The sequence below is a fragment of the Heliangelus exortis genome, chromosome W, assembly GCF_036169615.1.
Source record: "Heliangelus exortis chromosome W, bHelExo1.hap1, whole genome shotgun sequence".
NCBI lineage: Eukaryota > Metazoa > Chordata > Aves > Apodiformes > Trochilidae > Heliangelus > Heliangelus exortis.
This window is the reverse complement of record NC_092453.1, coordinates 4,540,020-4,567,535: the sequence shown is the minus strand read 5'-3', so window position 1 is coordinate 4,567,535 and position 27,516 is coordinate 4,540,020. Positions and strand designations below refer to the sequence as shown.

Genomic DNA, 27,516 nt, shown 5'->3' with positions numbered 1-27,516 from the left:
TTAGCAGGCCAATTCTGTCTCCGAGGTTTCCATTAAGGAGCAATTGGGAACAGTTGCCTGGCAACAGTTCTTCCCACTGCATGTCTTTCCTGGCTCAAAAGCCAGCATATTTTTAACATGTGTTTGTGGGGGATGGTAAACTGTCTGTTCTACCACACATTTGCCACATTGCATTTACCTCACCAGATCATATCAAGGACCAAAAGATTCACCACTGAAGAAGTGTCAAAATTCAAGAAGATAGGGGCCAAAATTGGAACAGGGTAAATGGATGCTGCCTGATGGATGAAAGATGTTTCCAAAAGCATACACCAGGCAAATTTTGGAACGCTTACATGCGCAAACATTTTGAGGTACAAAAGCATTAAGCGATTATTTTCTCAAAAAAATTGGGTGCATTGGAATTTTTTGAAATAGCAAAAATAATCACACGAGGGTGCCTAACTTGTCAAAAGATTATAATAACATGATATAATTCCTATTAATATGTATGTAAACCCACCTCCTTTTGAACATTCATAGAATCGTAATCAATATAAGGTAATTCTAGAGTTTTAGAGGTGTGTGTGTGAGTGGAGCGGAGACTCCCCATGCACCCAGCACTGTTTTGCTCATTGCAATTTCAATTTTATTAATTAATTAAACCATTACCAGAATATTGAGTCTCGGTCATTTATAACACCCCTGAGAAAAGGATAGATACATTGTTTCAAGAGAACTTAAGCTGAAACAGACGCTTGTGGAATGGACAAAAAAATATCCTGAAAACACACTCCCCTGGCCTCAAAAGCCTCAGGTGAGATGTGGTAAATGTGTGGTAAAATTGACTGCTTCCTCCCCCTCCCCCCCCAACATTAAATTATCGACTTTTGAGCCAGGAAATAACCTGAACACATAGTGGAAAAGCTGGGGGAAGGGCATCGCTCAATGGAACGCTCTGCGCCTATGGGTGGTAATGATGCCAGGCTGGGGGGCGGTTCTCAGTTGCTCCCTTACTGGAAACCTCAGAGATGGAACTGACCTGCCAAAACAGCACAAATTCCTAAAAATGAGCCATGCAACACAGCTACAAAATACCCACACAAAATGGGATATGAATATTAATGCTGACTCAAAAGCCACGGGGTTAAATGTAATGTGGATACACTGAAAATTAAAAAATTGCCTCTTGAATAAGTAAAATTACATCCAAGCTAGCATGAGGATGCACCGGCATAGTTTACTCTGATTAAAAATGTATCAAACTTATTTCCATCAGCAAACCCCCCCTTCCACACAAGCACTGCCTTTCCCCTGTTTACAATAATTAAAATGTACCTAGGCAAAATATCATCAACAGACCCCACTCCTTTGTCAGGACTAAAAAGATAAAATGCTAATGAATCCTGATAAGCTGCCAGACCAGTAATGCAAATCGGTATCACTTACAAGAACTAAAGGATGCCAGGGAAAAAAACTGAATACAAAGGGAAGACCTGCATTTACCAATTTGCCACTTTGGCAATAACTGATGAGAAGAAAAAACTTTTTGCTACAAAAATGCAGAGGAAAAGGGGGAAAATCAGAAGCAAAACCAGCAGCAAAAGGTGAAGCAAAAATAGAAGCAAAAAGGAGCAGAGCACCAGAGAGACAACTGACTTCAATAAGACAGCTATCACAGCTGCAAGGAGGGTAAAAAGAATGCTGATTGCTCTCTTTTCTTAATAGCCCCTTCCCTGGGGTGATTAATTTGTTTAAAAACCTGTTTTCCCTGTGTTTCTCTCCTGCTATTAACTCCTTCCTAAGACTCCTTTCAAATGTGGTGTCATTTTCCCTGAAATAAACTGTTTTAATTTGTTCAAACCATTAAGCTGGTTACTTTTGCAATTTGTAGGACATATATGCTTAGTAGCTAATATTTCCTCAAAAACAAAATATAAAACAATAATAGTTACAGACCGTGACACCAGGGATGGACTATGATGATTGGTTTTGGCAACTTTTATTCCTCCACTTTCATCAGGGCTACAAAGGAAAGGTGATCTGAGGGCCCAGGCAAGATGAAGATCAAGCTGTGCAACCTTGCAACCTGCTCTGCAGCTATACAAAAAAAAAAAAAAAAAAAAGATATGGTCGAAATGGAGTTCAAGCCAAACTTCAAGAGACTGAAGCAACCCTCAATTCTAAGGAAGCTGCACTGGCCGCAGTGATAAACAAACTCTAGAGGGAGAAATGGAGGATTTAAAAGGTCCACTTTACAAGGAATGGAAGAAAGGACATCTAGAATGGGGGGCATATAAGGAAGCTGTCTGAGTAGCAAGAGACCAGGTTAGAAAAGCTAAAGCTCAGTTAGACTTAAATCTAACCAGGGAGATCAAGGCAAATAGAAAAAATTTCTATAGGTATATTAACAGCAAAAGGAAGACAAGGGAAGGTGTGGGCCCCCTCAGAAAGGAAACAGGAAAACTAGTGACAAGTGAGATGGAGAATGATGAAGTTCTCAACAACTTCTCTACCGTAGTCTTCACTGGCAAGGGCTCCAGCCACACTCCCAAAGTCACAGAAGACAATGGCAAGGGTTGGAAGGAAGAACTGAACACATTGAAAGATTCTGCCTGCACAGTTTATCGAGCGGATCTGTAGGCATCTGCAAGGACTTGGCAGAGTATTTCAGGTTATGGATGATGACAACACCAGGACCCTTGATTTCAAAGAGTTTTTGAAACGATTAAATGATTATGCTATGATGACAGACAAGGAAGAAGCAGAAGAGATTTTCCAGATATTTTGTTGGAAAACGGTGAGGGAAAACTAATGCAACCAATATGGTTGGTAAACAAGCTTCAACTTTATTGCGCAGTAACTTTTACTTATATAGTGTTTCTGCGACCACACCCCCGCCACCACACACCAACATAACTTTTTATTGGACACCCGGTGTGTTAACCTGTAGCACAGCGAATCCCTGGTGCAGGTAGCACAGGATTATGGGCCGATCTAATTGGCCCCTCAAACATGGGGTTGGGCACGGCAAAGGGGTCACACCACCTACCTTTTCGGGAACATTTGAGAGCATTCTACAACATTCTACAACATATCCCCCTTTTTCTTTTTGCACAAGCCCATGTTTGGTTAAACACTTTTGCAGTGCTAATTCTTAAACAAACATAATACAAACGACAAAACATGCAGAACCTATGAATACAATCAATATCATAATGCTGTTTTGAAACAGTCTAAAAACTACTTGGTTAATGAATCAAACAAATTGGTTAACGAGTGTCACGGTTTAACACTGGCCCGGCAATTAAACCGAGTAACAGACGCTCTCTATTAATCTCTCTCTCCTCCCTGATAAGAAAGGAGAGAGAATAAGGGAGAGAGACTTATGGGTTGGAAACTAAACTACACAACTTTAATGAAATAGTAATGATAAATAGGAAAAATTACTAAATATATACAAATATACAGGAAAATGGATACCACATTCCTCCCCCCTTTCCCCCAATAGCTCTCACGTCACCACCGAGGCTGCAGGGCAGCCCTGGGAAAGTCCAGGCTGGACTCCTGGAGTCGGCAGCAGTCAGGAACTAGAGGCAGGAACACACAGATATGGGCTGGCACGGATCAGGACCACAGGCAGACAAACGGACGGGATCCTTCCAGGATGCCGGGGTGAAGGAAGGGAAGAAGAAAGGCAGGAAGGGCAGGCAGCCGGAAGCTGGAAGCAGGAAATTGATGGCTTGGCCCTCGTGATCCCTCAAATTTATACTGAGGATGACGTATACGGGATGGAATACTCTGTTTGGTCAGTTCTGGCATCTATCTTCTCCGTTTCTCCCCAAAGGAGGGATGCAGGTGGGACCTCTTTATGTTTTCCTCAGAGCAGAGCAGTGTCCTTGGCTCTGCATACCAGTCTTTAGCAGTAACTATAAACATCGTGTTATCAGTCCTAGAAACACACACTGTCTGAGAAACTTGCTGTAAATTTCAGGAAGTGCAACTACTTACAAGAGACTTAGCTAAAAGCAAAAGTACAAGACAGAAAATCACCTTTATCCTGGCCCAAACCAGGACATTCCACCCCTTATTCCATACCATTTGCGTCATGCTCCAATCATTACTATCTCTCCATACTAAAATTCACTAAGTAATTCAGTTTATGATTGCAGATGTTCATCTATTATAGTAGATTCTCAAAAGAAGGAGCAATTTTCACAGTTCATGTCCATGGTCCACAGGTTGCAGGTTGCAGATGTTAACTTCAAGGAAGTTCCTGGGTGCCAGCCGATGGATCTAGTTCTGATTTCTTCATCACAAAATCATACTGAAAAACACTCACAGAACACTGTTAGTTTATGCAACAACTCACATAACAGTAGTTAAGGTGGGATACAAGTTCATGACTCCCAAAGAGTCCATGCATTACTGATTAAGCTAGACAAACAGAAATTAGGAATTCTCACCAAGTGTTAGATTCCCTTGTGGTACACATTGTACTTCTCCATCTTTCATCATCACCCACCAAGTGTGTCCAGGCCCTTGAGTGAAAGCAACCCCACAAATGGGTTTGCCTTTGCCTGAGGCAGGATAAACCTAAACTGTTTTCCCTAGCAGACTGCTTTCATGCACCACAGGCACTTTGTCCCCATCTACTGTGTGTAGAAGATCTGACTGAGCAGGACCAGCTCGATTGATGGAACCCCTGGTGTTAACTAACCAGGCAGCTTTTGTCAAGTGCTTGCCCCAGGTTTTGAAAGTTCCACCACCCATTGCCTTTAAGGTAGTTTTTAACAGTCCATTGTACCTTTCAATTTTACCTGAGGCTGTTGCATGATAGGGGATATGGTATATCCACTCAATACCATGTTCTTTGGCCCAGTTATTTATAAGACTATTTTTGAAATGAGTTCCATTATCTGACTCAATTCTTTCCGGTGTACCATGTCTCCAGAAGACTTGTTTCTCTAGGCCCAGAATAGTGTTCCGGGCTGTGGCATGAGGCACAGGATATGTTTCCAGCCATCCTGTACTTGCCTCCACCATTGTAAGCACATAGCGCTTACCTTGGCAGGTTTGAGGCAGTGTGATGTAATCGACTTGCCAGGCCTCCCCATACCTATATTTTGACCATCTCCCTTCATACCACAGAGGTTTCAACCTTTTAGCTTGCTTAATTGCAACACATATGTCACAGTCGTGGATAACCTGCGCAATAGCGTCCAAAGATAAATCTACCCCTCGGTCACAAGCCCATCGATATGTTCCATCCCTGCCTTGATGACCTGAAACATTGTGGGCCCATTTGGCTAAAAACAGTTCACCTTTATGGTCCCAGTCCAGATCTATTTGGAACACTTGAGCAGCCTCATCTGCTCGTTGGTTGTTTGGATGTTCCTCAGTAGCTCGATATGAAGGTACATGGGCATCTACGTGACGCACTTTTACATCAAGTTTCTCTAACCTAGCAGCAATGTCTTTCCACAGTTCAGCAGCCCAGATAGGTTTATCTCTACGTTGCCAGTTGTTTTGTTTCCACTGCTTTAACCAACCCCATAAGGCATTTGCTACCATCCATGAGTCAGTATAGAGATAATGTTTCGGCCACTTTTCTTGTTCAGCAATGTCCAAAGCCAATTGGATGGCTTTCACCTCTGCAAATTGACTTGATTCACCATCTCCTTCATCTGTTTTTACAACTAGTCGTGTAGGATTCCATATAGCAGCTTTACACCTTCAATGGCCTCCTACCAGACGACAGGATCCATCAGTGAAAAGAGCATATTGTTTTTCATCCTCTGGTAATTGGTCGTATGGTGGGGCTTCTTCAGCCCGTTTTACCACTTTTTCTGGTGGCATTCCAAAGTGTTTGCCTTCTGGCCAATGTGTTATTGCTTCTACAATTCCTGGACGATCAAGTCTTCCTATCCTAGCTCTCTGTGAGAGTAAAGCAATCCATTTACTCCAGGTAGCATCGGTAGCATGATGGGAAGAATCTCTACCTGTGTACATAAAACCTAGTACAGGTAATCGTGGCACTAGGAGGAGCTGTGCTTCAGTACCAATCACTTCTGAAGCAGCTCTAACTCCTTCATATGCGGCCAGTATCTCTTTTTCAGTGGCTGTATAATTGGCTTCGGAGCCTTTGTAGTTTCGACCCCAAAATCCTAGAGGTCGGACGTGAGTCTTTCCTGGAGCTTTTTGCCAGAGGCTCCATGTAGGACTGTTGTGGAATGTTAGAGAGGTTTGGAGAATGTTGGAGAATATTCCTGAACATTCTCGAAGAGATGGGGGCTGCAACCCCTTTACTATGCCCAACCCCATGTTTGGGAGGCCAATTAGATCGGCCCATACTCTGGTGCTACCTGCACCAGGGATTCGCTGTGCTACAGGTAAACACACTGGGTGTCCAATAAAAAGTTATGTTGGTGGCGGGGGTGTGGTCACGGAAGCACTATATAAGCGAAAGTTGCTGCGCAATAAACCAGAAGTTCGTTTATCAACCATATTGGTTGCACGTATTTTCTTTGCCACTCCCGCATAGGACCATCACCTCCATCTCCGGTGTAGAGCACATTTTTAATGTCTGGCCCTGTTCAAATTGGTCCAAGGGCCATTGCCTGCACAATCTCCTGTTTAATACTCTCAAAAGCAGCTTGTTGTTCTGAGCCCCATTTAAAGTCTTTCTTCTTCCGGGTAACCTCGAAGAGACGTTTCACAATCTGATTTTAAAGAGGAATATGCATCCTCCAGAAACCAACAGTTCCTAAGAAGGACTGAGTTTCTTTTTTGGTAGTTGGTGGGGCCATAGCTGTTATTTTGTTAATCACGTCCATTGGGATGTGGCGACATCCATCTTGCCACTTAACTCCCAGAAACTGAATCTCTTGTGCAGGTCCCTTGACCTTGCTCCTTTTAATAGCAAAACCAGCCTCTAGAAGGATTTCAATTATCTTCTTACCTTTCTCATAGACTTCCTTTGCTGTGTCACCCCACACAATGATGTCATCAAAGTACTGCAGATGTTCTGGAGCTCCACCCTTTTCCAAGGAATCATGGATCAGTCCATGGCAGATGGTAGGACTGTGTTTCCACCCCTGGGGCAGTCGATTCCAAGTGTACTGGACACCTCTCCAGGTGAAAGCAAACTGTGCCCTGCATTCTGGTGCTATAGGGATAGCAAAAAATGCATTACCAATGTCAATAGTAGCATACCACCTGGCTGCCTTTGACTCCAGCTCATACTGAAGTTCTAGTATGTCCGGCACAGCAGCACTTAGTGGCGGTGTAACCTCATTCAGGGCACGATAGTCCACTGTCAACCTCCACTCTCCATTAGGCTTTCGCACTGGCCATATAGGACTGTTGAAGGGTAAGTGAGTCTTGCTGATCACTCCTTGGCTCTCTAGTTGCCGGATCAGCTTGTGAATGGGGATCACAGCATCTCTGTTGACACGATATTGTCTTCGATGCACTACTGAAGTAGCAGTTGGCACCCGCTGGTTTATAGTTCTCAGCAACCCCACTACAAAGGATTTGTCTGAAAGGCCAAACAAAGCATGCAGCCATTCTCCATTCTCAGTCTTAATAGCTGCAGTACCAAAGGACCATCGGTGTCCTTTTGGGTCCTCAAAATCACCTCCCTTGAGGTAGTCTATGCCAAGGATGCACGGAGCATCTGGACCAGTCACTATCGGGTGTTTATGACACTTTATTCCAGTGAGGCTCACATCAGCCTTCACAGTAGTCAGTTCTTTAGATCCCCCTGTCACTCCAGAAATAGTGATGGATTCTGTCCCTTTCTGATTCGATGGCATTAGTGTGCACTGTGCACCAGTGTCCACCAAGGCTTTATACTTCTGTGGCTCTAATGTGCCACACCATCAAATCCACACAATCCAATAAATTCGGTTGTCCCTCTCCTCCACCTGGCTGGAGGCAGGGCACCTCTAAGCTTGAGCACATACAACATTGTCAGTACGTGCACTAGTGGAGTTTGCATCCCCAGTACTCACACCTGATGTAGAGGGATCTTGAGTCACCAGCATAGCTGAATTGGGTAACTCCCCACTGGAGACTTGAGCAGCCATCTTTTTAGAAGGACTTCCCTTTGCCTTCGTCTTACTCAGCAACTTACATACTTGCTCCTCTAGGACAACAGTAGGTTTCTGATCCCACTTTTTCATGTCCTCTCCATACTCCCTCAGGAGTGCCCATAGGATTCTTCTTGCTGAATTCTGTTTCTCTCGATTCCGTCTCATAGGAGGGCGTCTCCTCTTAATGGCTGCAATGCGGGGTCCTCCTTCTGTCTGAGGAAAAAAGGGTGAATGCAGTTTCTCAGATGTTCTCTTTATAGCTGAGACCCAGGCCCGACAAGGGGCTGTGAGCATCTTCACACTCTCGTGCTGTTTTAATCACATCACCCACAGTTCCCTCCACATCTGCAGGAACCCATAGCATTACTGATAGTGTGTGGTTAAAAGGTGGTGGTGCATCGTAGGTCTAGGGCACGGTACGTGATAAGGATCTTCAATGTCATCATCATTACAGATCACGTCTCGTACAGCCAATTCTTCCAGATACCTGATAGCTTTTTCAAGTGTGGCTGCTTTGACCTGTGGGCAGTCTATTTCCTCTTTATAGGGTTACTCTCCCTTACAGCTGACAAGAGTCGCTTCCATAGGCTGGTGGTTCCAGCCTTTTCCCCAAATGCCCGATCAATACCTGCATCTTTGGCCAGGGATCCCAACTGCCTGGCTTCATTCTGAGCTAATGTTATGGTAGCAGCCCCTTCCCTCCAGCATCGGAATAACCAAGAGAGAAGTGGTTCACCTGCAAAACGGCTGTAGTCTCTGTACTCAGAGTACACAAGTCCCTCATGGAATAGGACTGAGCAGATTCTGAGTCTGAGTCCTCAGCTGACTCTGCTTTAGCTGCTCTATGAGCAGAGGCGGTATCCTCTATTTCCTGTATCTCCTGGTCGTCTCGTTCAGACGTGGAAGGGTTAAGGCTCATTTCTGATTTCCATTGTTTTCCTTTTCTCCTAGTTACAGGGTCAACAAGTAGCTGTGTGGGCTGAGGGGGAGAGGCTGTGGTATCTGCAGCAGTAGCAGCAGCAGGGCTTGTTTTCTGAGCAGCAGCAGTGTCTGTGGGGGTAGAGACAGCAGCTGCAGCTGTAGCAGAAACACTGGCGATGCTGGCCGGCCTTATCTGAGTTGTGCCCTTGTGTGAGGGGGGGGGAGAAGCGGCTGCGGAGGTAGGAGTGGGGGTGCTCTTTGTACAAGGAGCAGCTCTCACTCTCCGAACAGCAACTCTCGGCCTCCGAAAAGGCATGCTCAATCTCATGCCTGTGGTTTTTGTGTTACTCCTCACCAATATATGAGAAAAATTCACAACACCCACCAGAAGATTAAGAAATGAAATGCTATTGTTACTAAAATCTGGGGGAGTCAGGCCAAAATACGATGGAATTGTATAATTTCCCAAATTAAAACTGGGAGTGTAATTGCCAACCAAGTTTTTTATCTCTGTATGAAACACTACTGCACTATGCACTATGATATACATCAGTATTGAGGACCATATTGCAACGATGGTTCTTAAGCAGCTCAAACGAAAAACAAACCACAAAGCAACAGCAATTCCAGCTGCAAAAATACATATCACATACCCTAAATACCAAAGGTACGGCATGATTGGTTTAATCTCCAACCCTGTGAAATTTCCAAAGAACAAGGTCTGATTGAAGCTCAGCAAAGCCATTCTTCCACTGGAGTGGAAACAAAGGGTAAGATGCCATATCACTTGTAACGCTTTCTCACCAGACTGAGCCGTAGCCCAGATAAAATGGCTTTAAGTATCAATAGTAACATGGACATATTTAAGCCTTCCAAATTCTTCTACGTGAGTGACATCCATCTGCCATTTTTAATTTGAACCAAGACCTCGGGGATTAACTCCGAGGCTGAGACCAGGTCCCTTTTAATTACACTGTGGGCAAGTTTCACAATGCCTCTGGCCTCATCCATGGAAATCTGGAAGTGACGGTGCAGTCCTCTGTCTTTCTGATGGAAGGTAGCATGCGCGTTTCTTGCCTTAGTAAACTAGTCCATGGGTACAGATAATGAAACTAGTCTATCTGCTAGGACATTGCCTTCTCCCAGGCCGTCAGACCACTGGTGACTCCAAATATGAATGATAGCATAGGGTTGATCTCTCTGTTGGATGGCAGCCTGCAACTGGCGAAATAAGTCATTTAGTCGCTGGTTTGAACGTCTTTGAGATGGGAGTCTTCAATTCGCTGTACAACTCCTACAGCGTATAGGGAATCTGAGACAACATTAAGACGTACATTCATCCAGCGTGAGAAGGCGTAAACGATGGCTGCCAACTCTATAGTCTGTAGGATATCATCCTCCTGTGCGGACAGGAGTTCATGGCACCATTGCTCTTTGTCTTCCCAAGTTACTGCAGCTCGTCGTGGGCGTTTTCCTGCATCGGTAAAGACTGTTAATGCATCTTGAAGGGGTTCCTCAGATCGTTTTAGAACAGGAATCCGTTCATGCGAGGACATCCACTTCAACACAGTAAACCGCAACGGGGAAAGATCAATGGTTTGCGCAGCTTCTAGGAGACTTGACTGTAGGGCTGGAGAGTGCTGCAAATACCAGTCCAACTCTCCTTGCTTCATTGGAAGATAAATTGTGCTAAGTTCATCTACAGTAATTTGTATAATAGGGGTTTGGCCTTTACAAATTAAAAGGGCCAATACCTCAATCTTTGTTTGGATTGTAGTTTTTGGCTGTAGTGGTCCGAAGATCCATTCTAACACATGGATATCAGCAGACCCAGTCTCCCCCTTTTTCTTTTTGGACTGCGTGAGAGCTCCGAGTAAATGTTGTTTACCCATAAGGATGGTTAAGTCTATGGGTAAGTTTACATCACGGCGATCCACGGAGCGCTGAGAAATTGTCAGGCCAATTTCAGTTATGGCCTGTTGTTGAGCTGTCGAAAGGGTGACAGGGGAGGCAGGATCAGTGCCTTTAAGAAGTGGTCGTAATAGTTCTAGTTGATCATTTGTTATACCGACCACAGGGCGCAACCATTGAACGTCACCTAAAAATCGTTGTACATCATGCAAGGTCTTAAGAGTCAAATGGAGAGCAGCTTTTTGCGATCTAACTTGTGACTCAGTGATATGCCATCCTAGGTACTTCCATGGTGGTGTACGTTGTATCTTTTCAGGTGCTATTTGGAGTCCCTGCTGACTTAGCTGTTGTGCTAAAAAGTGTTCCTGCTGCTCAGTAAACGGGTCTTGCTGTGCTATTAGGATGTGATCCATGTAATGATAAATTAAGGCATCTGGCCATGCTTGCCGTACTGGCAATAATGCTGCATCTACAAACAGTTGACACAAAGTTGGGCTGTTTTTCATGCCCTGTGGGAGCACTACCCACTCAAATTGTGAAGCAGGGGCTTCTCTGTTAAGGGCTGGAAGTGTAAATGCAAATAGCTTTGTGTCTTGCGGGTGTATGTGTAAAGTAAAAAAGCAGTCCTTTAAGTCCACTAAAAGTAGATGCCAATGCTCTGGAAGCATCGCGGGGTTAGGCATTCCAGGCTGAAGAGCTCCCATTGCTTCCATCTGGGAATTAACTGCACGTAAATCATGCAGTAGACGGTACTTGCCAGACTTCTTTTTAATTACGAAAATTGGAGTATTCCAAGGGCTAGTTGATGTTTGTATGTGCCCTTGCTCTAGCTGTTCTTGTACTAGGACATGTGCTTGCATGAGGCTTTCTTGTTTTAGCGGCCACTGCTCGATCCATACTGGCTGCGATGATAGCCATGTCAACGGGATCAGGAAATCCTAAGAAGTGACCGCTAATAAAAGCGGTCTCTTGTTATCAGGCGTGCCCCAATCTCACCTAATACATCTCGGCCAACAAGGGCTTCTACATTTGTAGGCAATGGCATGATGGTGACAAATAGAGTACATGTGGGATTGTCGACTGTAATACGAATCTTCTGTGTGCTTCGTTTTACCTGGGCTGCGCCTCCTACCCCTTCAACTCCAGACATTATTGGGGCAGTTGGCCAGTGACGAGGCCACAGCTTCTCATCCACAATAGTGATGTCTGCTCCTGTATCCAGTAGTGCTGTAAGGCGACACTGGTCCTGTTGATGTTCTAATAAAATCGGTGCTTTGGGGCGTTGATACATCGGGAGGCATAGTAAAGGCATTTCTCCTGTAGAGCCAAACCCTGCTGTTCGTCGGGGAACTGTCGAAGAGGTGGCTGCTGCATCAGTTAGTTGCTGTGTCGGAACTAGCTGAGCAATTCGAGTTTCTTCTGTGTTTACCATAGGCAGTGACCAAGTTACAAATTTGTCCAGTATAGTCACTGTCTATTACTCCTGGCAAGACAAACAAACCCTTAAGTCCAGCAGACAATCGTCCTAATAAGAGGGCTCCACATGGTTTTCCCTCATATTTCACTGGACTGGTGATACCCGTAGGGATCTTTTGGGGCTTGATGTCACTGCGAGTCACATCTACTGTGGTTGCCAGGTCCAGCCCGAGGCTTCCACTGGTTGCTGGTTGGAGGGAGGTGGGTGGCTGGAGTTGTCATTGAAGGGAAGTGGGTGGATGATTGTTGGAAGGGAGTGGAAGTGGCTGGTTGCTGGGGGGGAGTGGAAGTGGCTGGTTGCTGGAGGGGAGTGGAAGTGTCTGGTTGCTGTTGTTCGAAGGGGTCCACGCTAGAGCCGCAGTTGGGGTCTTTGCGCCGCGGCTCCTCGCACTCCTCGATCCGTTTCCCTGGTATCTGCAGACTTCAGTAGCATGAGTGTTCGTATTACAGTGTTGACACCAGACTGTGGCTTTGTGACAATGCCTTCGAAGATATCCATTGTGTCCACAGCGAAAACATTTGTCTCTTATTATTATGTGGGCCTAATCTTGCTTCTGCTTCAAAATTAGCATACTGTCCACAACCCATAAGTTGATTCAGTGTTACCCTATACAGGGGGTCATTTTGTTCTCTAGGAATTTCTATGAATCGGTTACATAATGTTTGCCAGTGGGCTTGCCATAACAGTAAAGCTGATTGAGTCATGATCATTCTCATAATTCCTTTTATGTCCTCTGGGAGCAACAGTCCTGAGCCCCAGATATAACTTATCATTTGCTTGACTGGTTCACCATGCAACTCGCATTCATTTACGGTGGCTATTAATTGTGTTAGCAATTTCCAATTTAAAGAGTGATACTCTGCCTCCACATTTCCCCGATTAGCTGTTGCATATATGATCGGGAAGGCTTGTGGCAGGGTATCTAAAACTGTGGATAAATCATAATCTTTATTATTAAGGGCCTCCTCATGCATTTGGGACCAATTAACCCTTAAGATGTGGTAAAGCCGTGCAGCAGGCTTTTGTTTCTGGGAAACGGCTGCTTGCGGCAGTGGGGGGAGAGCCGGGTGGTCCGAGGAGGGGGAGGAAGAGGGGGGAGGAAGGGTGTTGTGGGCTGGGAATGTCCCCGGGGCGTAGGGGTAGGGCCGAAGATGGGGCCCGCTGGGCGGCGGGACCAGCTCCGGAGCCACTCTCACCGGAAGACGCGTGACGTAGCGTTTCCAGATCCTGGTTCAGTTCGCTTCCGGCGCTGGAAGCGGTCACTTCCGTCCCATCCCTACCTCCCGAGCCGTGTGGCTCAAGATGATCGGCACAAGCCAGGTCAGAAGGAGGTGAGGGGGGGGGCAGCGGATTGCATCGGAACTTCACTGGAATTTTGAGCAAGCTGTCCAATTATCTTTTCCCCCATGGGGGGGTACGGATCCTAATCAATCCCTAACTGATATAAACCTGGTAGCGGCTGGCCTTCTAAGTTTGCAGTGGCTACCGCAGCAATTTTTTTCTCTGTCTGGTAACGCTGCAATCAAGTAATTACTGCAAGCCACGGTTTCATTAACTTATGAGCTGTTTTATCCTCGTTTATTGCCTTATGCCATAAAATATCCCCGAAATTTTTCCATTCTTTCTCATCAAACAATTTAGCAGGGTCAGTAAAAAACTGATATGTGCGGACATATTCTACAAGCGCCGCCGGGTCTTTTTTAAGGTCTAAGTCTTTTACAGCACGTTTCTTTAAGAAGCTAATAAAAAAGTCTAGGGCTACTTCATTCTCCATTTTTTTGCGTGCTTAACTATCCCTTTATTATTTTGGTGCAGCCTTAATCCGAGCCTTTTACGGGCTTTTTGTACGAGCCCTCCGAAACATTGCTTTTTCAGTGCTTTCCTGGAGCCCCCCGTTCCCAACCAAATTATTTGGTCTCAATGGTTTTACCTGCAAAACTGTGATTGCTGCTATCTACGGTTCGGTCCTCCACAAGGCTTCCCTGGCGAAAATCGGTCTTCCACTGCGTGTGCCTGTTGATTTCGAAACTTTTCAAACTTTTTGATTGTTCAGGGTCTTTTCACCTTTCGGGAGCCACTTGTTGGAAAACGGTGAGGGAAAACTAATGCAACCAATATGGTTGGTAAACAAGCTTCAACTATTGCAGTAACTTTTATTTATATAGTGTTTCTGTGACCACACCCCTGCCACCACACACCAACATAACGTTTTATTGGACACCCAGTGTGTTTACCTGTAGGACAGCGAATCCCTGGTGCAGGTAGCACAGGATTATGGGCCGATCTAATCGGCCCCTCAAACATGGGGTTGGGCACGGCAAAGGGGTCACACCCCCTACCTTTTCGGGAACATTCGAGAGCATTCTACAACATTCTACAACAATATTTGATAAAGATAGCAGTAGAACAATTGATTTTGATGAATTTCTTATTACAATGAGACCTCTCAAGTTGAATGCAAGAAAAGATATCATCATGCAGGCATTTAGCATTTTAGATAAGACCAAAGATCGTGTCACAACAAAATAAGACATGGGGGGGGGGTGTATTATGCAAGAATTCAAATGGCTACAGGGAGCGTGCTGCGCAACTTTTCTGCTGAAGGGTCTCCGGTGAGGCCAATCAGCTGATAAGGGGGTGGCACCCAGCCTTAGCCACGAGGGATATAAGCGACTGCCCGGAGAGCCAGCGACCCGGAGCGCCGCAAACAGGAGCTGGCAAACAGGAAATTAACACGGCAGTTAGCGAGGCAGTTGGCGCAGGCAGAGCAAGCAGGAGGGGCACAGCCAGTAATGGTTTCAAAAAAAGTGAAAGCTGTTGCTGTTGAGACGAAGGGTGTGTCCACACTCAGGGAACCCCTTAAGAAGAACACGAAGATGGACGTAGCTGTCCAGGCCTCTGGCTGCACAGAGTGTTTAAGCCTGGTGTTAGCACCTGAGGACAGTGAGAATGGGGTCTGTGTGTGATGCGAGCAGGTTAATGACTTGCTAAGCATGGTGGCGGACCTCAAGGAGGAGGTGGAAAGACTAAGAAGTATTAGGGGCAGTGAAAGGGAGATTGACTGGTGGAGTCACACCCTTTTGACCCTGAAAGAATACCAGAAGGTGACAGTGAAGCCTTGCCCCTCCAGCCATCAGGCAGTTGACGCTAACAAAAGGGATGAGGGGGAATGGAAACAGGTCCGTCATCGGAGAGGTAAAAGAATCCCCTCCAAACCTCCACCACCCCCCCAGGTGCCCTTAGAGAACAGATATGAGGCCCTGGACTCAGAGAATCAGGCAGAGGACAGACAAGAGAAAGATCTGTCTGCAAGGTCTCCTGCTAGCCCCCTGTCTACCAGATGGGTTACAACTACAGCTACAAAGAATAAAGGAAGGGTAGTTGTAGTTGGTGACTCCCTTCTGAGGGGAACCGAGGGCCCTATATTGTTGTAGAATGTTAGAGAGGTTGGAGAATGTTGGAGAATATTCCTGAATATTCTCAAAGAGATAGGGGGTGTGACCCCTTTACTGTGCCCAACCCCATGTTTGGGAGGCCAATTAGATCGGCCCATACTCCGGTGCTACCTGCACCAGGGATTCGCTGTGCTACAGGAAAACACACCGGGTGTCCAATAAAACTTTATGTTGTTATATGGTGGCGGGGGCGTGGTCACAGAAGCACTATATAAGCGAAAGTTGCTGCGCAATAAACCAGAAGTTCGTTTATCAACCGTATTGGTTGCACACGTTTTCTTCACCGCTCCCGCAACTGGCGTCCGAGCCGTGCAAAGGCCCTGAACAATCAGAAAGTCTGAAGAGCCTTGAAAAAGTCTGAAAAGTTTCGAAATCAACAGGCAAATCCTGCGGAAGACTGATCTTCACTAGGGAAGCCTTGTGGAGGACCGAACCATCAATAGCACCAATCACAGCTCGGCAGGTAAAACCACTGAAACCAAATAACTTGGCTGGGAACGGGGGCTCCAGGAAAGCACCGAAAAAGCAACGTTTTGGAGGGCAATAATTTCCTCTCGACGCAGGCGTAGAGAGGCGATTCGCAACTGAAAGAAAAATGAACGAGTTCGTTTGCTGCTGGGGAAGGGCTACCGGTTTTTAGTCATAAAAAGTTGCAAAAAGCCCACAAAAGGCTCGTACAAAAAGCCCGTAAAAGGCTTGGATTAAGGCTGCACCAAAATAATAAAGGGATAGTTAAGAGCGCAGAAAATAGAGAACGAAGTAGCCCTAGACTTTCTATTCTATTTCTATTCTATTCTAGACTTTTTTATTAGTTTCTTAAAGAACCTTAAAAGGGCAGCCGATACCAGATTTGCGTTAGTTAGGGGTTGATTATGATCCCTGTCCCCCACCGGGAGATGAAATAATTGTACAGCTTGCTCAAAATTCCAGTGAAGTTCGGATGCAACCCGCTACCCCCCCCCTCCCCCACCTCCCTCTGACGTGACCTCTGCCGGCCATCTTGAGCCACGTGGCTCGAGATGTACGGATGGGACAGAAGTGACCGCTTGCAGCGCCGGAAGCGGACTGAACCAGAGTCCGGAAACCCTATGTCCTGCGTCATCCGGCTAGGGTGGCTCCGGGGCTGGTCCCGACCTCCATTGGGCCCCACCCCCCCTGACGGGGAAGTTCCCGGCCCGCAACACCCCTCCTTCTCCACCCCCCTCTCCCTCCTCCGACCAGCCGGCCCCCCAACCCCCACCACCCCCCCCGTCGCAAGCAGCCACTTTTCAGAAATGAAAGCCTGCTGCACGGCTTTGCCTTATCTTAACGATTAATCGGTCACAAACGCATGAGGAGGCCCTTAATAATAAAGATTATGATTTATCCTCAGTTTTAGATACCCTGCCACAAGTTTTCCCGATCATATATACAACAGCTAATCAGGGAAATGTGGAGGCAGAGTATCACTCTTTAAATTGGAAATTGCTAACACAGTTAAGAGCTACCGTAAATGAATGCGAGTTGCATGGTGAACCACTTAAGCAAATGATAAGTTATATCTGGGGCTCAGGACTGTTGCTTCCAGAGAACATAAAAGGAATTATGAGAATGATCATGACTCAATCAGCTTTACTGTTATGGCAAGCCCACTGGCAAACATTATGTAACCGATTCATAGAAATTCCTAGAGAACAAAATGACCCCCTGTATGGGATAACAATAAATCAACTGATGGGTTGTGGACAATATGCTAATTTTGTGGCACAAGCAAGATTAGGCCCACAGATAATAAGAGAGTCCATGACACTTGCAAGGGAAGCTATGAGTAAAGATAGAACTATACCAGTTGTCCCATCTTATATGTCAATTAAGCAAGGCAGAGATGAGCCGTTCTCACAGTTTGTAGATAAACTCACTGATGCCATCAACCAGGCTTCTGTACCAGATCAAATGAAAACTACATTGCTCCGTCAGTGTATCTTAGAGAACAGCAATACCCCCACGAAAAATATAATTTCCTCCATGCCATCGGAAGCATCAATTGAGGAGATGCTGGAACGGTTATCTAAAGTACCAGTAGGGACTCAGGCAATGTTATTTGAGGCAATACAAGATGTAGGGAAAGGTATGGTGCAAGCCCAGCAGCAAGCTCTTGCAGCCCAACATCAGGCCTTTATAGCCCAACAGCAAGCCCACCAGCAAGCTCTTGCAATCCAGCAACAGCAAGCTCTCACAATCCAGCAGCAAGCCTTTGCAGCCTTAGCCCCGTTACGTCCTGCCGACACCAGACAGTCGCAACGATCAACCGACAAATGTTTTCGCTGTGGACACACTGGACATCTTCGAAGGCATTGTAGCAAAGCCAGTCTGGTGTCAACACTATAATATGAACACTCATGCTACCGAAGTCTGCAGATACCAGGGAAACGGATCGAGGAGCGCGAGGAGCCGTGGCGCAAAGACCCCAACTGCAGCTCTAGTGTGGACCCCTGTTGGGAAACTGTCTGGAAGAAAACAGACATGTGAGCAATCCTGACTCTTTAGCTTTAGCTAGAGTAAACTAAGGGCCTTGAGACCCACTTGCAAGGTTACTGAAAGGTGAGCTATGGGAAAAAGATAAGGGAGCTGGCAGTAGAAAAGAAGAAATAACAGGATAATGAGGAAGCCAGCAGAAGATCTGTGAGAACAGAATTTGTGTCCAAGATGTAGCCACCTGCAAGATATCGTTATATAAACAAAGGCTCTATATAAAGCGAGTGTCCACTGTTAATAAACGACTTCACTTTAACCATATTGGTGACTGCATGTCATCCTTTAAGCCTCCGCGGATTTTTTCCCACAGACCCCTTCGAACAACAGCAACCAGACACTTCCACTCCCCTCCAGCAACCAGCCACTTCCACCCCCCCCCAGCAACCAGCCACTTCCACTCCCTTCCAACAATCAGCCACCCCCACCTACCTCTAACAATCATCCACCCACACTTCCCTCCAGCAACCAGCCATCTCTACCTCCCTTCGACAATCATCCAATTCCGCCTCCCTTCAATGACAACTCCAGCCACCCACCTCCCTCCAACCAGCAACCAGTGGAAGCCTCGGGCTGGACCTGGCAACCGCAGTAGATGTGACTCTCATTGACATCAAACCCCAAAGGATCCCTACGGGTATCACCAGTCCAGTGAAATATGAGGGAAAACCGTGTGGAGCCCTTTTATTAGGACGATCGTCTGCTGGACTTAAGGGTTTGTTTGTCTTGCCAGGAGTAATAGACAGTGACTATACTGGACAAATTTGTATTGTGGCTATGACTTTGACACCACCTATGGTAATTCCAAAAGGAACTCAAATTGCCCAACTAGTCCCGACACAACAATTAACCGATGCAGCAGCCGCCTCTTCGACAGTTCCCCGACGAACAGCAGCGTTTGGCTCTACAGGACAAATGGCCTTATTATGCGTCCCAATGGATAAACGCCCCAAAGCACCAATATTATTAGAACATCAGCAGGACCAGTGTCACCTTACAGCGCTACTGGACACAGGAGCAGACATCACTATTGTGGATGAGAAGCTGTGGGCTCGTCACTGGCCAGCTGCCCCAATGATATCTGGAGTTGAAGGGGTAGGAGGTGCAGCCCAGGTAAAACGAAGCACACAAAAGATTCGTCTTACCCTTGATAACTGTACATGCACTCTATTCATCACCATCATGCCATTGCCTACAAACGTACAGGCCCTTGTTGGCTGAGACATACTAAATTTAGATCGGGGCACGCTTGATCACAAGAGACCATTTTTATTAGCGGTCACTCCTTGGGCTTTCCCGATCCCATTGACATGGTTATCATCACAGCCAATATGGATCTAGCAGTGGCCTCTGAAGCGAGAAAGCCTCAGACAAGCACACGTCTTAGTACAAGAACAGCTAGAGCAAGGGCACATACAAACATCAACTAGCCCTTGGAATACTCCAATCTTCGTAATTAAAAAGAAGTCTGGCAGGTACCGTTTATTACATGATTTACGTGCAGTTAATTCCCAGATGGAAGCAATGGGAGCTCTTCAGCCTGGAATGCCTAACCCCGCGATGCTTCCAGAGCATTGGCATCTACTTTTAGTGGACTTAAAGGACTGCTTTTTTACTTTACACATACACCCGCAAGACACAAAGCTATTTGCATTTACACTTCCAGCCCTTAACAGAGAAGCCCCTGCTTCACAATTTGAGTGGGTAGTGCTCCCACAGGGCATGAAAAACAGCCCAACTTTGTGTCAACTGTTTGTAGATGCAGCATTATTGCCAGTACGGCAAGCATGGCCAGATGCCTTAATTTATCATTACATGGATCACATCCTAATAGCACAGCAAGACCCGTTTACTGAGCAGCAGGAACACTTTTTAGCACAACAGCTAAGTCAGCAGGGACTCCAAATAGCACCTGAAAAGATACAACGTACACCACCATGGAAGTACCTAGGATGGCATATCACTGAGTCACAAGTTAGATCGCAAAAAGCTGCTCTCCATTTGACTCTTAAGACCTTGCATGATGTACAACGATTTTTAGGTGACGTTCAATGGTTGCGCCCTGTGGTCGGTATAACAAATGATCAACTAGAACTATTACGACCACTTCTTAAAGGCACTGATCCTGCCTCCCCTGTCACCCTTTCGACAGCTCAACAACAGGCCATAACTGAAATTGGCCTGACAATTTCTCAGCGCTCCGTGGATCGCCGTGATGTAAACTTACCCATAGACTTAACCATCCTTATGGGTAAACAACATTTACTCGGAGCTCTCACGCAGTCCAAAAAGAAAAAGGGGGAGACTGGGTCTGCTGATATCCATGTGTTAGAATGGATCTTCGGACCACTACAGCCAAAAACTACAATCCAAACAAAGATTGAGGTATTGGCCCTTTTAATTTGTAAAGGCCAAACCCCTATTATACAAATTACTGTAGATGAACCTAGCACAATTTATCTTCCAATGAAGCAAGGAGAATGGAATGGTATTTGCAGCACTCTCCAGCCCTACAGACAAGTCTCCTAGAAGCTGCGCAAACCATTGATCTTTCCCCGTTGCGGTTTACTGTGTTGAAGTGGATGTCCTCGCATGGATGGATTCCTGTTCCAAAACGATCTGAGGAACCCCTTCAAGATGCATTAACGGTCTTTACCGATGCAGGAAAACGCCCACGACGAGCTGCAGTAACTAGGGAAGACAAAGAGCAATGGTGCCATGAACTCCTGTCCGCATAAGAGGATGATATCCTACAGACTCTAGTGTTTGCTTAAAGGATTAGGTAATCAAATTCACAGATTTACAAGACCCACAGGAGCGATTATCAAAGACTCTATTTGTCTTGATTTATCTGTGTATATTTGGGGATCAGCCAGCCTATGTTCATGGGACAGTGGCCCAACGAGCAGAGTCCCAGGAACTCCCACTATGTGTTATCTGTAGAGATCCTGCAACAGGTATATGGCAAGAAGCAGGAGAAGTTAAATGTCTACGCCAAAAGTCACGTCTGTTTCCACCCCTACAGGTACCTTGTAGGTTCCCAGCAAGTAGACTCGGCCGGCACCTGCTCCGCCAAATTTGAAAGCATAAGCTCAAGAGCAGAGACAGCCGCTTTAAGTGCTCAACATGTTCAAAGATAGAAACTGCCGTGTTGACTTCATCATAGGTTTCATTGTCATTTTAAACTTTGATTGTTTTGCCTTCCCGAACTTTGACCCTCGACAGAATGTCTGGGTTACCCTTGCGCGTCAGCTTAACACCACTTCTTTTTGTGCCAGTCTAGCGACACCCCAATCGCCTTTTATTACGTGTTTAGTGTGTGTACCAGCCTCCAAAGAGACGTGGCCAATGTTTCAAGCAGCAATGAACCACACACAAGTGCAATTTCACACCGAGAGTCTATGTTCCACCAAGGCCAGTCTAGTCACGTGCTGAAGTGACTACGACACTTGGGTTAGTCGTCTGCCTGTTGGGCCCGATCCCCAAGAATTAAGCCTTGTAGACTCTCTAAATGCCACTTATTGTCTCTGGATGAGTAGCTTGTCCACTGATTGCACAGAAGTTATGGGGAGACAATGCGTTACTACCAATGTTTTCCCAATGGGCAATTTCAGCCAATGGTGCAACTACACCCTCCGTGGTGCTACTAACCCATCGCCTGGGACACAGTTTCCTAGGAAATTACCATCAGGGTACTTTTTAATTTGCGGAGATCGGGCATGGTCAGGTATACCGTCCCGTCCCATTGGAGGGCCTTGCAACATTGGTCAACTGAGCTTAGCTATGCCTCACGCACACCCGAACAGTACCCATCGTGTATGGTGGAAGCGAGGCCTGGCCCAAATACTAGCGCAGGGATGTGATGATGATGTTGACCTTTGGTCCAAATGGCAGGTGATCGTTACTTCTATCTTTTTGCCATGAGCAGCTGCTGCTTGTGCACATCGAAACTTAGAGAAACTAAGTTGTTGGGTAGTAAAGCATGCTAGTGATACTAGCAAAGTACTATCTGAATTAGATGATGATTTATCTTCTGTACAACATGCAGTATTAGAAAATAGAGCTGCTATTGATTTTTTGTTTTTAGCTCATGGCCATGGTTGTGAAGATTTTGATGGCATGTGTTGTATGAACTTGAGTGATCACTCTAAATCGATACATAAGGAGATACAACAGTTAGTAGAACATGCTCAAAATATCAAGCAAGATGTAGGATTCTTTGGCATAGATGAATTAGTCAATTGGTTTGGCCTCACTGAATGGCTTCAAAGTTTATGTAAAACTGGTTTGCTTGTGCTTTGTATCATGTTGGTAACTTTAGTGTATCTTAGTTGTGTGTTAGTGATACTTAAGAAGTTATTTGCCAAAGCTGCCAATATGATGATTGTACAAAAAGATAAAGGGTTTTTTGAAGAATGGTTTGAGGAACAAGGACATGGACCTCTACTAAATACCAAAAGATTGTGAACAGTTACATAAGAAGTATATTAAGAAGTTACGAGACCCGGGATCTAACAAACAAAAAAAAAAAAAAAAAAAAACCCAAAAAAAAAAGAGAAAAGACAAGAGAGAAGAAAAAGAAAAGAAGAAGAGAAAAGAAAAAGAAAAAAAAAAATTAGGTAGCACATAGTAAAATTAATACATACTGCTTTTTAAAACATGAAAAAACAAACAAACAAACAAAAAAACACACCAAAAAAAAAAAACAAAAACAAAAAAACAAAAAAACCCCAGACTCCGCCCGATATGAATGTAGTAATTGAATGTTACAATCCTAAGTTTAACACAATTTAATTTGGCAACTATGAAGGACCTAGGACTCCATTATGCTATGAGCCAGTGAGACCTGGAGATGCTCATAGGGGCCACCCGACAAGATTTCATTGGCTAAGCCTCTCCTATCCCTCTTTTGGCTCTCTGCACTAGTGGACGCCAGACCTTCCTAATATTGAACAGACCTCTGTTAAAGAGTGTGTGAGTATGAATGACTGTATGAAACAGAGACATGTCATAAATGAGAAGTCGACTCTTACTTGATTAAGGCAACGAAATCTGGTTGATAACATTGAATGTATCAATCTGTTTGATTCATCACTTGAGTGGTTTGAATAGTTTTTAGATTGTTTTAAAAGGGCATTATATTATTGAATGTATCCTTAAGTTTTGCATGTTTTGTTATTTGCACTATATTTGTTTGAAAATTAGCACTGCAAAAGTTTTTAAACCAAACATGGGCTTGTGCAAAAAGAAAAGGGGGGATATGTTGTAGAATGTTAGAGAGGTTGGAGAATGTTGGAGAATATTCCTGAATGTTCTTGAAGAGATAGGGGGTGTGACCCCTTTACTGTGCCCAACCCCATGTTTGGGAGGCCAATTAGATCGGCCCATACTCCGGTGCTACCTGCACCAGGGATTTGCTGTGCTACAGGTAAACACACCGGGTGTCCAATAAAACGTTATGTTGCTGTATGGTGGCGGGGGCGTGGTCACAGAAGCACTATATATGCGAAAGTTGCTGCGCAATAAACCAGAAGTTCGTTTATCAACCATATTGGTTGCGCGCGTTTTTTTCACTGTTCCCGCACTATATGTTGACCAGACCCATCCCACAGGGAGGTCTGCTGCCTTCCTGGTGCCCAGGTGAGGGATATTAGTAGGAGACTCCCTCAGCTAATCCGGCCCTCAGATTATTATCCACTGCTGGTAGTCCAGGCTGGCAGTGATGACATTAATGGAAGAAGTACCAGGGTGATTAAAAAGGACTTCAAGGCCCTGGGTCGATTAGTCCATGGGACAGGAGCACAGGTGGTGTAGCCTCAGTTCCTGCAGTAGAGGGGATGAATGAGGAGAGGAATAGGAAAGCCTATCTCATCAATAGGTGGCTAAGGGATTGGTGCCACCGGAGGAACTTTGGGTTTTTTGACTATGGGCCAAATTTCAGCATACCAGGTGGGCTGCGTCTATCTAACAGGGGGAAAAGGACTCTAGCCCATAAGTTGGTGGGCCTGATAAGGAGGGCTTTAAACTAGGTTTGAAAGGGGATGGGGTTGAAACTGGGCTCTCCAGAAAGGAGCCCAAGGGTGGACAGCGCAAGTTAAGGGACAAACCAGTAGCCCAGCTGAAGTGCATGTACACCAATGCACGCAGCATGGGCAACAAACAGGAGGAGCTGGAAGCCATCGTGCAGCAGGAAAGATATGATGTAATCGCTGTCACGGAAACGTGGTGGGATGAGTCCCATGACTGGAGTGCTGCCATGGGTGGCTACAGGCTCTTCAGAAGGGACAGGCAGGGAAGGAGAGGTGGAGGGGTAGCCCTATATGTTAGAGAGTCTCTTGACTCTGTAGAAGTTGAAGTTGGTAATAATAAGGTAGAGTGCCTGTGGGCCAGAATCAGGGGGAAGGCAAACAAAGCTGACATCCTGGTGGGAGTCTGTTACAGACCACCCAGTCAGGAGGATGAGGGTGATGAATTATTCTACGAGCAGTTGGCAGATGTGTCAAAATCTTCGTCCCTTGTTCTCGTGGGTGACTTTAACCTGCCGGACATCTGCTGGGAACTCCACACCTCAGAGAGGAGGCAGTCTAGGAGATTCCTATAGTGTATAGAAGATAATTTCCTGCTCCAGCTGGTAAATGAGCCTACCAGGGATGGAGCCCCACTTGACCTTCTTTTCACAAACAGAGAGGGGCTGGTGAGAGATGTAGTGGTCGGTGGACATCTGGGACTCGGTGATCACGAAATAATAGAGTTTTCAATACTCAGGGATACAAGGAGGGTCGTCAATAAAACCTCTACGTTGGACTTCCGGAGGGCAGATTTTGGCTTATTCAGAAAACTAGTCCAGAGTATACCCTGGGATACAGCCCTTGAAAACAAAGGGGTCCAGGAGGGATGGACGTACTTCAAGGAGCAAGTTTTGAAAGCACAGGAGCAGGCTGTCCCAGTGTGCCGAAAGGCAAGCCGGTGGGGAAGATGACCGGTCTGGCTGAACAGGGAGACTTTGAAAGAAATTAGGGTTAAGAAGAGGGCCTACCAATTATGGAAAAAAGGGCTAACTACTCAGGAGGAATTTAGGAATATAGTTAGGTTGTGTAGAAAGAAAATTAGAGAGACAAAGGCACAACTTGAACTGAATCTCGCCACCTCTGTGAAGGATAACAAGAAGTCCTTCTACAGATACATCAATGGCAAAAGGAGGGGCAAGGAAAACATCCATTCTTTACTGGACATGGGCGGGAATATAGTTGTCAAAGATGAAGAAAAAGCTGAGGTATTTAACACCTTCTTTGCCTCAGTTTTCAACAGTAAGACAGGTTATCATGAGGACAGCTGGCTTCTGGAGCTTATAGAAGGTGACAAGAATCTAAACAGCCCCCCTGTAATCCAGAAGGAAACAGTCAGTGACCTATCGAACTGCTTGGATCCCCACAAGTCTATGGGACCAGATGGGATCCACCCAAGGGTGATGAGAGAGCTGGCAGAAGAGCTCGCCAAGCCTCTCTCTATCATCTATCAACAGTCCTGGCTCTCTGGGGACATCCCAGATGACTGGAAGTTGGCGAATGTCACGCCAATCCACAAAAAGGACCAGAAGGAGGACCCGGAAAACTACAGGCCCGTCAGCCTGACCTCAGTGCCTGGCAGGGTTATGGAACAGATCATCCTCAGTGTAATCACACAGCACCTGCAGGATGGGCAAGGGATTAGACCCAGCCAGCAAGGTTTTAGGAAGGATAGGTCCTGTCTGACCAACCTGATCTCCTTTTATGATCAGGTGACCCGCCTGGGAAGGCTGTGGATGTGGTCTACCTGGACTTCAGCAAGGCCTTTGACACCATCTCCCACAGCATTCTCCTGAAAAGGTGTCAGCCCAAAGCTTGGACAGGGGCACTCTGCGCTGGGTTAGGAACTGGCTGGAGGGCCGGGCCCAGAGAGTGGTGCTGAACGGTGCTGCATCCAGTTGGCGGCCGGTCACCAGTGGTGTCCCCCAGGGATCAGTGTTGAGACCAGTTCTATTTAATATCTTTATTAATGATTTAGATGAGGGGATTAAGTCCATCATCAGCAAGTTTGCAGATGACACTAAGCTGGGGGGAAGTGTGGATCAGCTGGAAGGCAGGAGGGCTCTGCAGAGGGACCTGGACAGACTGGAGAGTTGGGCTGATTGCAACGGGATGAGGTTCAACAAGGCCAAGTGCCGGGTCCTGCACTTTGGCCACAACAACCCCATGCAGCGCTACAGGCTGGGCATAGAGTGGTTGGAGAGCAGCCAGACAGAGAGGGACCTTAGAGTCTGGATTGACAGGAAGCTGAACATGAGCCAACAGTGTGCCCAGGTAGCCAAGAAGGCCAATGGCATCCTGGCCTGTATCAGGAACAGCGTGGCCAGCAGGTCCAAGGAAGTGATTCTGCCCCTGTACTCAGTTCTGGTGAGGCCACACCTCGAGTACTGTGTCCAGTTCTGGGCCCCTCAGTTCAGGAAGGATATCGAGGTCCTGGAGCAGGTCCAAAGGAGGGCAACTAGGCTGGTGAAGGGACTCGAGCATAGATCCTATGAGGAGACGCTGAGGGAGCTGAGGCTGTTCAGCCTGGAGAAGAGGAGGATCAGAGGAGACCTCATCACTCTCTACAACTACCTGAACGGAGTTTGTAGGCAGGTGGGGGTTGGTCTATTTTCCCAGGCAACCCTCAGCAAGACAAGAGGGCACGGTCTCAAGTTGTGCCGGGGGAGGTTTAGGTTGGACATTAGAAAGAATTTCTTTACTGAGAGAGTGATCAAGCATTGGAATGGGCTGCCCCGGGAATAGTGGATTCTCCATCCCTGGAGATATTTAAAAAGAGACTGGATGTGGCACTCAGTGCCATGGTCTAGTAACTGCAGCAGTAGTGGATCAAGGGTTGGACTTGATGATCTCAGAGGTCCCTTCCAACCCAGCCAGTTCTATGATTCTAAGAATCACACAAAATACCAAAATGGAGACTCTACTGAAGTACAGGTTTTTAGGGCATTTCTGAATAATTTGATTCAATCTGTGACAAAAATGGGAAGGTCACAACAGAAGCATTCATGAACTACTATGCAGAAGTAAGCGCTTCAATAGACACAGATATCTATTTTTTCATAATGATGAAAAACACATGGAAACTCCGATCATACAACTAA

At 46.0% G+C, this 27,516-nt stretch overlaps 1 protein-coding gene across 1 annotated transcript; it reads left to right on the top strand.

Annotated features, from left to right (window-relative positions):
* The first annotated feature begins 335 nt into the window (after positions 1 to 335).
* On the top strand, positions 336 to 27,516 carry LOC139789143 (calcyphosin-like protein). The gene is given in 5 exon segments (XM_071729669.1): positions 336 to 353; positions 2,603 to 2,760; positions 14,766 to 14,908; positions 27,258 to 27,368; positions 27,371 to 27,516. Coding segments are annotated over 5 exon segments (576 nt in total).